This window comes from Corvus cornix, chromosome 1 (assembly GCF_000738735.6).
Source record: "Corvus cornix cornix isolate S_Up_H32 chromosome 1, ASM73873v5, whole genome shotgun sequence".
NCBI classification, from domain to species: domain Eukaryota; kingdom Metazoa; phylum Chordata; class Aves; order Passeriformes; family Corvidae; genus Corvus; species Corvus cornix.
The window spans coordinates 100108945-100123565 of NC_046332.1; the positions used below are offsets into that span (position 1 = coordinate 100108945).

The window sequence follows — 14621 nt, forward strand, 5'->3', positions numbered from 1 at the left end:
CAGTGAATCAGGACTTCTCTTTCTGTAACCTTCTTTAGATGAAGTTACATGTTCTGCATTTTTTTCCATTTCTGGCACTTTTTTTTTATATCCTGGTGAATTTCTTGGTTTCTGAGCAACTCAGGGTGTGGGTCTGTTTCTGCTGTTTCTGGTATCACTAGTCAAAAGTGGTTCTTTGGGAAAGGGACAAGAATAAAGACAGTGTCAGAGAAGGAGTTAAACTGTGGCCATTCCTTAATTCCAAGCAGAGTATCACTCCTGCAGTGCAGTTTTCTTCATAGGCTTCTGTTCTGCTCTTGTCTAAAGCTGATAGTTTCGTGTAACATCTGCTTTGGGATGCCAGGTAAATACATGAAAACAATGTGAGATATGCAGATAGTATGTGCTGCTAAGATACTGTTATCATGGTAATTAATTTTTATCAATTTATCATTTCCTAACAAGAATTTTGAGGTGAAATTTTGGATTGTCTTAGGAGGAGTTGTCTTTGTTGATTTGAAGATGGCCCTATTTAACCCTCTCTTCCTCCTTTATGTAAAAGCTTGAACATTTTAAAGAAGTTGAAATAGCAAAGATTAAAATGGAGGAGAAAGCGCAGACCCAGAAAGAAATCTCTGAGCTGCGCCATGAGTTAGAGAAGACGCATCAAGCAAAGTCTGAAGCCTTGATTTCTCGTGAAAAGAATGCTATTGAGAGACTTCAAAAGCAACAAGAGGTAAAGTTCCAAATATTTTTTCCTAACCTTTTGCAAATGATTCAGTGAGTTGGTTAGACTTTCTTTTATCTTAGGGAGATTTACCTTCAGATCTTGCTTGGCTTATTAGGGAAAACTTAGAATTCACTTTTGTTCTTATAAATTAGGGGAATGCATTTGGCAACTGCAAGAATGAGTATGGTTAAACATCTAAGTAGAGATTGCTGGAAAAGGAATAGTTCTGCAAGCTGGGATCTAAATGTAGGAAATGCTTTTAAATCTGTTAATAATTTTGCTGAATTCAGATCACTGATTTTTTTTTTTCACAGAAAGTTGAACATAGCTTTTAGTTGCACTCAAGTTCTTTTAGCAGCTGAGAAGACTCTAAATGGAATAAATAGCTTGTATGGTACAGATAAGCTGTTTCTGTTTATATATTGAATATTATGAATAACCACCATCTTTACCTACCATGAGGTAGCATCTCATTTCATTTCTTTGAACACTTGTGTTGATGAGTTATTCCTTTGGGCTGTTAACTCCTGGTGTTTTGCCAGGGTAGTAACTGTTACTACAGCACACAATAATTTGTATGTAGTTCTCAACTGCTTATCCCAATCTCAAACTGTTCTCAGTTTCTGAAAGAACAGTTTCTCTTCTCTTGCCTGTTTGCCTTGCCACCTCCCTGCTATCTGCAGTAGACCTTCCTATCCAAATAATAGTCATCCACAAATGTTACCATATTTTTGCTTTGATGTGGTGGTTTTATGGCTTTCTTTGTCTTGTTTTTTTCCCTGAGAACACGTGGTATTGGTTAACAAGGCAGTTGTGCAGGTCTCTATATAGATTATTATAATATTAAACATTTTATCACCATGCCATGAATTTATTTCATGGTTATGTCCTTTGAAGCTGACAAGAATACATCTATGTTATGCTCTCAGTCTTATTCTGTGGGCATGAAATTAATTCAGTAATTAAAAAAACCCCTACCAATGACTAGATCAACACAGCTGTCAAGTATTGTGTATGAATATTTGATTTCTCTTATCAGCTTCTGCACTCACTGAGAACTTTGTTTCATTTACCTGGGGATTCTTTTAACAGAGTTCAGGTATATTTACATTAAAGATGTCAAGTCATTTAACCCTTCACTATGATTGCCTTTATGTCCAGGAAATGTGGCTTGAGAAACTGCTCTATTTTTTGTACCAGGAGCAGCAGCTGAATCTGTCAGCACTGTCAAATGCACATAGCTTTCAAAGTTGATATAAAGGTCCATATGGCAAAGTCATAATTTTCTTCTTAGATTTTTTTTTTTGAGAGAAATAATGTCTTTTGTGCTTAAGGGCAAAAAAAGCCATTTTTATTAATAGGAAGATACGTGGGTTTTGGTGTTAATATGTTCATCACTTGGAGAATCCCTTTTACAGTTTTTTATGAGTTCTATAAATTAAACTGCAAAAACTGAAAAGCTGTTGGTTTACTCAGTTTCAGTTTTAATTCATGTTTTATCAGTGGGTTTTGGTATTTGTTTCTTCAGTTACATTTTTGTGAAGAGCATACAAAACCTGTTTATTAAAAAAAAGTCAAGTGTTTGAACATGTTTATTCTGTAATTTTCTAAAACAGTTTTTCCTTTTACATGAGTTTTAATCAGTGCTATATCTTAAAGGAAGAGTGTTTATGGGTTGGCAGAAGTGACTGCATCTAGAACATTTTTACTCTTGAGTGAAAGTAGAAAGGGAATTAAAAAAAGATACTTAAAGTCAATTCTAGATGTTATTTCATATAATGGCTGTAATAAATGGTATTTATGGAAATAAGTTCAGTCAGTCCCTGAAGAGGATCCTTATAAGTTCGAATGTGTTAAACAGTAAATACCGTATAAAGTGTGAAGTAAAACTAAGGACAATATTTTGTGATTCAGATAGAAGCAAAGGAAGTGTACACTCAGAGACAAAGTCTATTGAAAGATATTGAAGCCATAAGGACCAGGGAGGCTGAACTGAAGCAAAGGATGGAGGCATTTGAAATGTAAGTTGCTGAAGGATGTGTACAATGCTAAATGATGCTTCTGCAAAGCATGCCTCACGGTGTTTCTGCTTTTGTGATGTTGAAATAGATTATATATCCTAGAAGTTATGTTTTATGTTTTGAGCAGTATTGTATACTGTCTCTATTAGAAGGGATACCCCATACAAAAAGATGTTTCTGGTTTTTTTTCTATTCCACCTTGCCCAACCGAAACAGTTCAGCATTGCTTTGGAGGCAAGGAAACAGATGTTTACTTTCAAGTGGTTAAATTAAAAAAACCCAACCCCCAAACAAAACAGTATGTATCCCTAACACTCACGAGATACATACATGGATATTTTGCCTCATTAGCCCTATGTTTTGGGGTTGGTTTTTTTGGGTTTTTTGGGATTTTTTGTTACTTAATAAGATCCTCAGTAAGATCAGTTTCCTTTCATTAAATAAAAAAGTAACAGCCATTTTTGGCTAAGCTTTCATTACTACTTAATGTTGTTACTTTGTCATCTGTTTTCCATAGCAAAATGAGTATCCTGCTAAAAAAAACCTGGGTTTTTTATCAACCCAGCAGAGGGTGCTGATAGAATAGCATGCTCAGCACTCTGTCCTCTGAAGTGTTCCTGGTGTGGGAAACTGAGCCAGGGTTAACCCGGGATAGCTGCATAATTGATTGGTACTGAATTTTAAGTAGGGCAATTTAGTTTTTGTCACATCTCCGTGTTCTTAATGAACTACAGTGACAGAGTCTGATGATGATTTCAAATTGCTACGGTATTCCAAGCAAGCACATCACCCTTTGATGTCTATAAATGTTATTGTAAAAAAGAAACAAAACCCCAGACTAAAGATTTGATTTTATAACTCGTCATTGTCTGTATATTTCTGGATATTTCAGCACCCAGAAAGTTCAGGAGGAGAAAAATAAAGCTATAGAAGATGCACTTCGGCGTCGGGAGGTTGCTGTGAAGAACATAGAGGAGACATATGACCAAAAGCTGAAGACAGAACTCTTAAAGTAAATTTTTCTTTTGTGTCTAATAGGACACATGGTATTTCCTACAAAAACAGATTAATAAACTCTATAAGATCTCTTTAAAAGCATAGCAAAGCAAGGACTTTGAAAATATGCATTTATGTTTTTATTTTAGTCAGATTGAATTTTTTACATTACTGCTTAGCTATTTGCTAGTAAGCTTGCTATAGAAAATAATTCTCTTTTGGTTATAGGTTATATTATTGCTGTAGTTTAAATTCTGTGTCAATAGCTGGAAAAGAGATGTGACATTAGCTTAGACAAGAGGATCTGAAGCAGTATTAGTTACTTCCTTTGACCACAGTTAAAAGGCCTGACCATTTTATGAATGCAGAAGAGGCATGAAGGGGAAATCAGCGTTAAAGAGATGCTACAAGTGTCTTGGAAAAGGAGTGAGAGACGCACTAGTGTACAGACAGACTGCCTCTTACCTTCACCCTTTCCCATTTTTGAAGAGGAATTCTCTGATATAGATCTCCCTCTTTTATTGGCTACCTTGTGCCCGAACCTGGTCTTAACGTGTGACTTCTTTTGGGGTGTTGCAGTGGGTATATCCTAACTTTGCTGTTGTACTTGTAGTACGTTGGTCACTCGAAGGGTTCCTTGATAGTTCAATGCAGACAAGTGCTCTTGCCGTGTCATGAACCTGTCTCAGGCAGTTAAACCAAATGACTGATGTATCATCATTTTTTATTGCAAGCCAGTGAGCAGTATAATCTGTGTTTGTAGGTCTTTAAATTAAAGAGCAAAGATGTTGATAGTAGGTTTTGATAAAAATAATACCTCAGAATTTGATGGTTTTGTTAGAGAACAGTGAAATGCAACTAATTGACTCACCTTGGTATCTTATTTTATCTAGTCTATAACAGCTAGTTACAAATAGTGATTGTAAAGTCCTTTCAGTACATGAGGAGAAGCAAAGCATTTTAAGGATAAACTGCTGCTTGGCTTATTTTATCAACATACAAAATATTTTAAGGCATGCTGCAGGTGTTCAGAACGACAAGATCCATGTCCTTTTTTCCCAAATCATCAATGAAAAGTATTAAAGAACTACTATTTATTGTACGGAAGTAGTGAGGATTGCTAGCAAATCAATTTTTTTTTTTTTTTTTGCAGTAAACATTAAATGCTGTATTTGGGAGAAGGATCTGAATGGTCTGCACCATTTGCAGAAATGCAGGAGGGTGGATTTGGCTATATCTGAAACCATGAATTATGTCCCAGTCATGTAAAATGCTTTCTTAGCTCCTGTAAATTCCACTACAATGGAACGGCACAGTTGGATGACTACTGGGCTTGAATAGTGGTGAACCTGGGCAGTGCTCAGTGTCTGGCTGGTGACTGGTGGTGTGCAGAGAACCCCTGGGGCCAGTTCTGGGGCCCTTATTATTGTTATTGTCCAACAGCTTCATCTGGATGTGGGCACAGGGCATCCTCAGCTTTGAACATGAGGCTTAATTAAGAGGAATCATTTCCACAAAAAATGGCAGAATTTCAGCTCAGGCAGACTTTGACAAGGAAATCAAGCCAGTGCAAATCTTAGGAATTTTAACAAGGAGAACTCCAAAGCTCTGTGCATGGGACAGAGTATAGTCCTATGAAGTTGTATAAATGGGGAGAAGGAATTGGCCGAGGAGCTGTATTTCTGAAGAGGAGGTGGATGAGTTACAGTGAATGCCAGGTTGATTATGAGCCAGCAGCATGCTCTGGCAAATAAGGCAAACAGCATGATGATGGGTAAGACTAGAAGCAGCATGGCCAGCAGGCTGAGGGAACTTAGCGTCCCTTTAAAGGTACTGGGGAGGGCTGTGCTAGGAATACCATGCCCAGGTTTGGGCTCCTCAGTTCAAAAAAGTCATGAAGAAACTGGAAACTAGTAAAATCTGTCAGGATAGTTACTGGATTCTCAAATGTGACCTTTCCGTTCATATGATGGGGGCTGGAAGTTGTGGCTTGGGAGATTTAACTTGGACATAAGGAAAAAATCTACTGGAAGAGTAGTGCAGCATTGGCACAGATCATCCAGGGAGGTGGTGGTATATATGTCCTTTGAGGTTTTCAGGACTTGGCCAGGAAGAGCCCCAGCTGCCCTGCTGTACAGGTGGCTATAGGCTGGCTTTTTGAGGGGGTGGTTGAATGAGATGATTGGCAGGGCCCTTTCCAACCCTTTTGGTGGCTCTGCAATAGTTAATTTTGTCAATAAATAACTGCATGAATATTTCTAACCATAGCATTAGTATGGTTAATAATGGTAAGAGAACATGGCGTTACTATTTAAGTGCTTGCCTGATAATAGTAATAATTACAAAGTATTTTTAATGTGCATTTGAGATTACAGGAGAGTACAGATGTATGCACAGTTATGTAAGGTAAGGATATGTATTTTTCTTCTAGTGTAGGATAGTCTGGGTCTAGTTTGGGAAAGAATGGAATTAGCACAAATGCCTGTGCGTGTGTGCACACACGTCATTTGGAAATACATAATTCTTTTTGCTTCTAGATATGAGCTTGAATTAAAAGAAGAATACATAGCCAGAACCAATAAAGTTACTGAAGACGAGAAAAAAAATAAAGGTAACCATGTGTCTGAGGTTGATAAAGTACCTGTTTATCTCCAGAACTTTTACTGTCATATGCCAAACCACTGTTGTTACTGAACGGTCCTGGTGTTCCATGGTACAAGGGACAGAAAAGCCATCACAACGGGTGGCAGTTCAGCAACAGTGACAGTTCAGCCACTCATTGCTGTCCAGAATGCAGTGGGAACCATACACTGCTGCTTTGCACAGAGGCTGCAAAGCATTCATGGTTTTTCAGTGTCCCATTTCCTTCGGAAGTCCTACTAGCTCATTCAAGCTTTAACTGGACTCTGATAGTGTACCCTGGAACAGTTGCCAGTTTTGACATTTATTGTGCACAAGATGTTTAATTGGAGCTTGCGGAAGGGAGCCAGAACAGATAACAGACTTTTAAGTTAGGGACATGTAAGAAATGATATATCACAGGCATATGAATTTGATTTACTTAATTCTAAATGTGTATATGCATATGTATACATTTATACATACAGCATGATTTACTTAATTTTGAAGGCGTGTCTATGACATTCAGTCATTTTTATGTCTTAAATTCAATTCAATTTTGAGCTTAGCAGCTTAAAACTGTTTTCTGCTGATACAGTTTTTTACTGTAATACTCTACTAATTTTAATTCAGCATTTGTAATCCTCCCTGCAGAGAAAGCTATGCTTTTGCATGAAGAAGCCATTGCTGTTAATTCAAAAAAGGAGGAACTCAAGCAAGCTGTATCACGCACCAAAGAGCTTGAGGTAATTGTAAATATGAATTTAAAGAAGCCTGTATTCTAACTGGTGCAGTTGAGGTATTTTACAAATAAAAAAGAAAATGTGAAATAAAAATAATCGTTAAGTAGTACAGCGGTTCATAAGCTTCTAAACTGTTCTTTATCTGCAGCTGGATTTGGAGTCAGTGAAAGCCCAGGTTCTGTTGGTAAATAAACAGAATCAGTTGTTGACAGAAAAACTGAAAGAGGTATCAGACTATCCTTTGCTAAAGGAGGAGAAATTGGAGCTCCAAGTGCAGAATAAACTACTTAGGCAACAGTTGGATGAGACTCGCAGTGAGAACCAGCATCTTCGAGACAGTCAGTTCGAATGACTTATTTTCTTATTTCTCTACAAGTATTTGTTTAGAAGTAAATTTTCATTATAATGCTTTCTTTGTATTATATTTGCTAGTAATTTGCATGAAGCCCAAGCTAGTGTTTGGTATAATTAAACAGTCCTTGGCATAAGTTTATTTTCTTTGATGTGTCTGTATGGGAGAAATCCTGAATTAAGCAGTAGCTGTAATATGGAAGGATATCCCTTGCACCCTCTGAAAAAAGCAGTGCAATATTTCTAACCATAGCATTAGTATGGTTAATAATGGTAAGAGAACATGGCGTTACTATTTAAGTGCTTGCCTGACAATAGTAATAATTACAAAGTATTTTTAATGTGCATTTGAGATTACAGGAGAGTACAGATGTATGCACAGTTATGTAAGGTAAGGATATGTATTTTTCTTCTAGTGTAGGACAGTCAGGGTCTAGTTCTTAAAGGACTATACCAGTGAAGATTTTCGCCCTTTGTAAAAGGAAGAAGAAAAATATCACCAAGTACTTTATTCAGACAAAGCCTTTGTTATGTTCCTAAAATCAATTCAGCTTTACATATTCATGGAGTATTGTGTAGAAAGGTGCGCACTCATTATTCTTTGTCTGAGTGTCCAGTGTTTCCCTTTTGGGGTAGAGCTGTCCCAGCCCTCAGCGGAGTACCTGGCCTGCCAAGTGGAGCTGAGGAGAGCAGAGCATTCTAAGAAGCTGGTGCTGGATGAATTTGAAAGTCATAAGCAGACGTTGGAAAAGCAGCTACAAAGTGAGGTAAATTATTATTATTATTAAATGATTTGAAACTTTTCTTCTTCCCATCATCTCTTTTGCAGTTATCCATCTGCTTGTGCAGGCTGCTTGATATGCAGTTACAAGGATTGTTTGTACTGTGCTTATTTTTATGTTTTCTAAAGAAAACAAAACATCACCACACCAAAAAACTACCAAAAATTAAACCAACCCAACATGACCAAAGTAAATCTCACTGAGTCAACAAATTATCAGTGCTGACTTTCAGTAGGATACTATGTGTATATGGTCTCAATGGACCTGAAAAATATTTAGAAACCAAGTATTCGGCCAGTTGAGATTATACTTTTTGTTTGAATGATGCTGGTTTTTGTTTTTCTCTTGATTTCCTATAGGTTGAGCGTTGTGCCCAGTTAAAGGCCCAACTGTTAGACTCTGAAGCTGCTGTCAGGAAGTTAAATGTGCAGGTTGAAGAACTGAAACTGCAAGTGAAACAAACACAGACAGGTTTGTATCTTACACCAGAGCAGTCCTTTATGAAGGACAAGTGTAAGAAGTTCCAGAAGCTTAAAAAAGCTGCAGTTGCAGCTAGAGCTAATACATCACCAGGGAGTAGATGTTAAGTTTAAAATCAAAATCTATTTAAAGCCCAGTTTAAAAAGCAGACTCATTACAATTTCCTTTCAGAAAACAAACAGATAGGAGGAAAGGAAAATACTCCTCCCTGAGCACTTGCATATTTTTACTGTCTCTTTTTCCTTCGGTATGGAGACATTAATGTTTGATGATAACATAAATGACATTCTCCAGCAGGCAACTTGTGTTTTAAAGCATTTTGATTCTTGAATGTTCATAATAAAAATAATCAATCTGAAATTGTATTTTTGTACCTCAGAAATTTAAGTCTAACTCTTAAACAGATTTAGTCAAGTTTAGTAATTTTTGCCTAACTTATGCTTAACTTACCTCATATGGGTGTTAGAAACAGGCACTTACATAAAGCAGTTCAGTCTGCTGAAGAAATGTACTTTTAAAGATACTTGTCTGTCAAATTGCTAATATCAAGTATTATAAATAAAAGGGTTGGTATGTATATTTAATGTAAAAATATGGAATTCAATTCTGCAATGATTATACATTACATACAACATGTGTTGCATCATAATTCAGTATATGCAATACTTTATATTATTCACTAGTGATAGGTACTTATTCATTTATGGTACATGTATCAGTACCATTTGGAATTGGAAATTTGTTATATCAAAATAGCAAATATATATTTTAATTAAATGACTGAAAGTACTGTAGGAGCTTTTATTTTACATCAGAGTTAATGAAGTCATTGAAGAACCATTTATGTAGAATAAAAACAAGGTTGTAAATTTGCCGAGAGAGATACAGCCCCATAGGTTGGTCTTTTGGGCTTGTTGAAGCATGAAAGTGCAAGGAAACAGACAACCCCAAAACATTCAGTTTAACTGGCAATTTTAGAGTACTTTTAATGAACAAAAAAAACAACAAAAACATTTTCTATGTGGTGTGTTGTTTTTCTCCAAAATTATTTTTTGATCTAAATAAAGTGAAACTGTTAAGACTTGTGGCATGCCCTGTATTCCTTAGGCTTTTAACAGCGTGATTAGATATAATGTGTCCAAAGTGGGAATGTTTTCATGTTTGTTTATTTATTTGCTTAAACGTAATTTAAAATTGTAGAGTACATACTTAATGGTAGTTTTATGTGGAAGAATTATATATTTAAAAAATAGCAGTGGTAATTTGCAGCTTTGGAGCTGCATTAAAAATACATTTAAATCAATTTCAATTAAATCATTAAATTCTCGAAACGTAAGCCAATTCCATGGTAGAATAATTTTGATCAAACTGGAATTCAAATGCCACATTTTACTGTGTCTGTTTTGTTGTGGGTCTCTTGTATCTCTCTTTAGTGTCACTGACTTTCTCTTGCTACCATTTAGCTCTGGAAAATGAGGTGTATCGGAACCCAAAACCTTCGCTCGTCGACCGCTCCGTCCTGGACTTCCTTGGTGACAGGATCGTGCCCCATGACATTTACATGGATGGCACATTCCTGAGGAATCCGGGTCTGACTGATGTGGGGAGGGTCGGCACTGTGCCAGCGCCTGGCTATCGACAGCAGCTGCAGCCACGCAGTGCTTCCCTGGACTCTGACCTTGAGAGCATCGCTCAGGCCCAGGCAAGGGTGAAGGAACTGGAAAAGGAGGCTGAGTACTTGGAAGAAGCCTACAGGAGCTACCAACACAGAGTCATGCAGAATGCAGCTGCAAGCAGAACACCAAGGAAGATGCAGCCTCCTTTAATTCTGCAGTGTCCTCTTAATAGACACCCTTTGACTATCCAGCATGAACTGCTAGAGGATAATCCCAGCTCCCCACATTCCCCTCTGAGCAGCCCAAGAGGTGAAGAACACATCAAAAGAACTGGGCAGGTCGATAACTTTAAAACTCCCTTAACCCCACCACACAGAGGAGCATCTTCTTCAAGGCGCCTTTCTTCTACTCCCATTCCCAAATCGAAGAGAGACATCAGTAACAGGAGAATTCCAGATGGTAAGTCAATATTCTTAATGGGGTGCAGTATTGGGTTTTACTTACTGTTCATCTTGGGAAGAGAAAGATTTAGCACTTTTAGTCTTTTACTCGTTATTTGCTAAGATGCAGCAGAAATCAGGAGATGTGGTTTTGCAGGAGACAGAGTAACCAATTGCTTGGAGTATTTCTTCCTCCTGGAAACAAGTACTGGAGAAGTATGTTGAGGGAAGTTAAACATGCTCTAGGGAGCTTTCAAGAGAAGACAATGCCATATAAATCACTGCAGCTGTAACCTTGCGATATAGAGAGTTTAATTCAAAACTTGCTGTTAAGTATAACTGCTTTGCAACATTAACTGTAATTTCTTAAACCTCCTATATTTCTAACCTTTCCTTTAACTGTTGTAGTTAAAGTGTGTGGCAGAAGCTGTCTTTGGCTTCTCTTAAATGGAGCTTTCCAGTCTGAAATGTCCAGATTTCCTTTTGTTTGTCCTTTTTGCTGTGACATCTCTATCAAATACTCCTGAGCAATTGTAAGGAGGAAGGTTTTAGTGTTCGGTCATGACTGGAAAATTTTAATTTGCTGTTAGTATCACAGTTTCTAATAATTGCTTAGTCTTTTTTTTTTTCTTAAGGACAGTACTCAGAAAAGCAAGCAAAATAGAAATGAAATGAAAATTTTTTAAAAAATCTCTTGTTTCAAATTTGCAGTACATCTGCTTCTTGGCTCAAAGTGGATTTAGTAGGATGAAAAAAAGAGACAGTAACCAAAAAAAAGATCAGCTTCTCCATGAAGGAAGGTTAAATACAAGGGCAGCTTAGTTTGGAAGAGAGGTGGCTGAGATGCGCTGTGGGAAACCTGGAAAGCAATGAGTGATATGAAAAGGGTGAAAAGGGTTCATTTGATTACTGCTTCACAGACCCCAGAATCCTGTGACATTGGAAGGAAATGAAATGGAATAAAATAAAATGAAATGTTTTTTCATACCATGAGTAAGTTGTGTAATTTATTATTCTCTGTCAGGCAGATCCAAAAAAGTATTGATTGAAGAAAGGTCGGGGTGGGTGTTGCCAGAAGTAAGATACGAATATTCTCCTTTTTTAATTTTAGTTTAGTTTTGTTTGGTAATGGGCACTGTTAGAAACAGGTCACAAATACTGATTGATTGTGGCTGTCCCTGTGCTTCTGCATGTAGAGTATCATACTCTGTTACTGGTAACATATTTGAGATTTGAACTACCAAAGCAGTCTTTTATGTTGTAAGTTCTCTCTGTCAGCTTCTGTATAAAGTACCCACAGACTATTTGTTTAGCACTGCACACAGACAAAATCTTTCATAATACTAGGGTTTTGTTGAAAATTAGGGAATGTTAAAACTACAGTTGCGTGCATAACCTGAAAAATCCTTCCTATCTTTGTACTTTTCAGAAGCTAGTTACAGGAGGGCAGATCTCTTTTTTCCATTCGATCTGTTCTGTGCTTAATGCATGAAACTGGTTCTGGAGAGGGGTAAGAGTTGAATAACAAAGGAATGCATTACCTGACTTAAGAATTGCAGAAATGGGGTGGTATGGAGTGTAGGAAACCAGGCTGCAGCTGGGTGATAGGATCTTCAGGTTAGCTTCAGTGCTAACATGCTGTTAGTGTGATTTGTCAGCTCCCAGTTAGACTGCTTCCCCACTGAGATGTCACTTCTCTCTCATGAGTCTTCTGAGGAGTGCTTTTATACTGGTATATGTATATTATTCTTTTCTGCTAGAGATGGTTGAAGCAGCAGGTGTGGTTTTGCTAGAAAACTCTTAAGTCATTCTGGAAGCTTCTGTGGAGCTTTTCGGTGCTGTTGAAAATACCAGTCTGAACAACTCAGGGTAAATTTCAAAGGTAGAAGATACCATGAATGTGAGTCTGAGATTGGTTTTTCCTTTAAGTGAGGGTAAGTGCTCAGCTGTCAGCACCTGTCTCTGGAGAATGAAAGGAAGAAGTATGTCCTCCTCTGAAACACTTGCAGTTGGCAGATCCAACAGCTCTTTTACTGCGTAATCTGCCAGTGGAAGGATTATGCAGTTTTTTCCTTTAAATTAGCTCATGCATTTGACTGTTTTACTTCCTAAGTCCATGCACATTTGGACCAATAATGCATGTGTTGTACAGCCAGCCTTGTCTGAGGAATGGTAGGACAAATAACTAACGCAAATTGTGGGATTTTTATTCTGCAGATGCCAAGAGCTCATCCCTTACCTCTTCACAGCGGAGTGTTGACCAGGTTCTTTCTCCTATTTCAAAGCCATATTTGCTTTCATCTTCTGAGTCTGTTCCTTCCTCACCATCCAGTCATGGCCAGAAAATCAGGTAACATTGTTTACAAAGCAACATTTTTAACCTGCTTTTTAAAGAAACATGTATCTAATTGTTCACAGTGATAGCTGCTTTTACAAATCAAGCCAGCCATTAATTTTATACGTGAGAACTTTTCTAAAGGTGAATAAGGATTTCCATTTTGAATATCATGCTTCAAGTGGAACTTAGTTGTAAAAAACCCAAACACTTTGGTTTGCTCTGAGCAAAGCTATGTCTCTTTAACTGTGTCTCTGTTTTTCACATCTGTGACCTGACTGATGAGCTTCTGCTAATTGAAGCATTTGAATTTCTGCTGCCTGTTTGAGAATTTAAATCAAGGCAGTTGTACATTCTCACTTCATTCATTAACAAACTGTATTGCTAAATTTATTACTTTTTTTCCTTCTCTGAAGAGCTTGGTCATGTGCCTGTTTTCAAAATAGGATTTTCCAGTCTCCTTTGCATGTAGGAATGGGATGGGTAGCACAACTTTTCTCTTTTCTTTTGTTGCTTTTTTTAAGATCTTCTTAAGGTAAATTAATAACTTGACAAAATTAGGCTGCATTAAAATGACTTTTCTTTCATCTCTGTATCTCCTATTTCCTTGCCTGAAGTTCTTCTGTTCTTAATGGCCAGTGTTCCCTCCACTCTCCAAAACTAAGAACATGTGTCTTCAGAAGCAGGTCTAGTATTTAACTTCTAGTAATTTTTTTAAGATGAGACAACTGAATTGTCCTTAACCTGCTAGCCGTCATTCCTGATTTGATGGCTGAAGAAAGCTTGTGCTGGGGCACCTCTAGCAGGCATTTGTAGGGCTTTTTTATTTTGTTGTTATCAAGGCCTCAACATACATTTAATGCAGAGAGGGTCTCTTATCTGGTTAGAATTTTGGGAGAGCCTTTATGGTTTTTGTCTTCAAAATGAGCTGTTGGGATTTTCAGGGACTGTGAGGTCAGTTTCCTTTAAGTATTCCCTTGAGGCTGTGTCTCCTTTTTCCCTACTCATTCATGTTTTCTGTGGTGTGTCAGATTTCCTGTACTTCTCTGACAGGCCTTAAAAAGTGAAGGTTGAATGTTAACCTGCATGTTAAGGTGACAGGGGAAAATTCTCTAATCCTGTGAGGGACTTCACTTCTTTGAAGGATTTTATGGACTCCATCCTGTTTGAAGAGTGAACAATATGAGCAGAGGCCAGACCTAGGTCTGGGAAGGCAACTATGGTTTGTTGTTGATTTCTTGGGTTTCTTATGACAAAGCAAGGGTATAAGGTCCCAATAATTGTCTCGAACTTGCTGCTTTCCCAAGACTTTATTAAAAGAAAAACATTCTTTTGTTGCATATTTTCTAATTTCACGTGCCTTGGACTGTTTTCTGTTACATGAAATATTTGAGAAATGCATGTGTGGGCTTTTCCAGTTATTTACTCTTATTATTAGGCAAATGCCACATCACTGATGTGTATTGTGGGATTAGTTTATGACCTGTAGATTTTAAGTGGTAATGGGAACTTCTTTGAAAAGAAAAGAA

The 14621-nt window shown here is 37.4% G+C and overlaps 1 protein-coding gene across 3 annotated transcripts in view; it reads left to right on the forward strand.

The window, feature by feature from the left end:
• The window catches only part of OFD1 (OFD1 centriole and centriolar satellite protein), a 41025-nt gene that overhangs the window by 6576 nt on the left and 19828 nt on the right, over positions 1–14621 (forward strand). For all 3 annotated transcript variants that reach the window (XM_039550577.1, XM_039550580.1, XM_039550584.1), the window contains exons 8-17: positions 542–715; positions 2624–2730; positions 3623–3742; positions 6264–6337; positions 7000–7091; positions 7237–7426; positions 8076–8206; positions 8581–8692; positions 10165–10776; positions 12975–13107. In XM_039550577.1, coding sequence (XP_039406511.1) covers positions 542–715; positions 2624–2730; positions 3623–3742; positions 6264–6337; positions 7000–7091; positions 7237–7426; positions 8076–8206; positions 8581–8692; positions 10165–10776; positions 12975–13107 — 1745 coding nt within the window. The remainder of the gene's footprint in view (positions 1–541; positions 716–2623; positions 2731–3622; positions 3743–6263; positions 6338–6999; positions 7092–7236; positions 7427–8075; positions 8207–8580; positions 8693–10164; positions 10777–12974; positions 13108–14621) is intronic.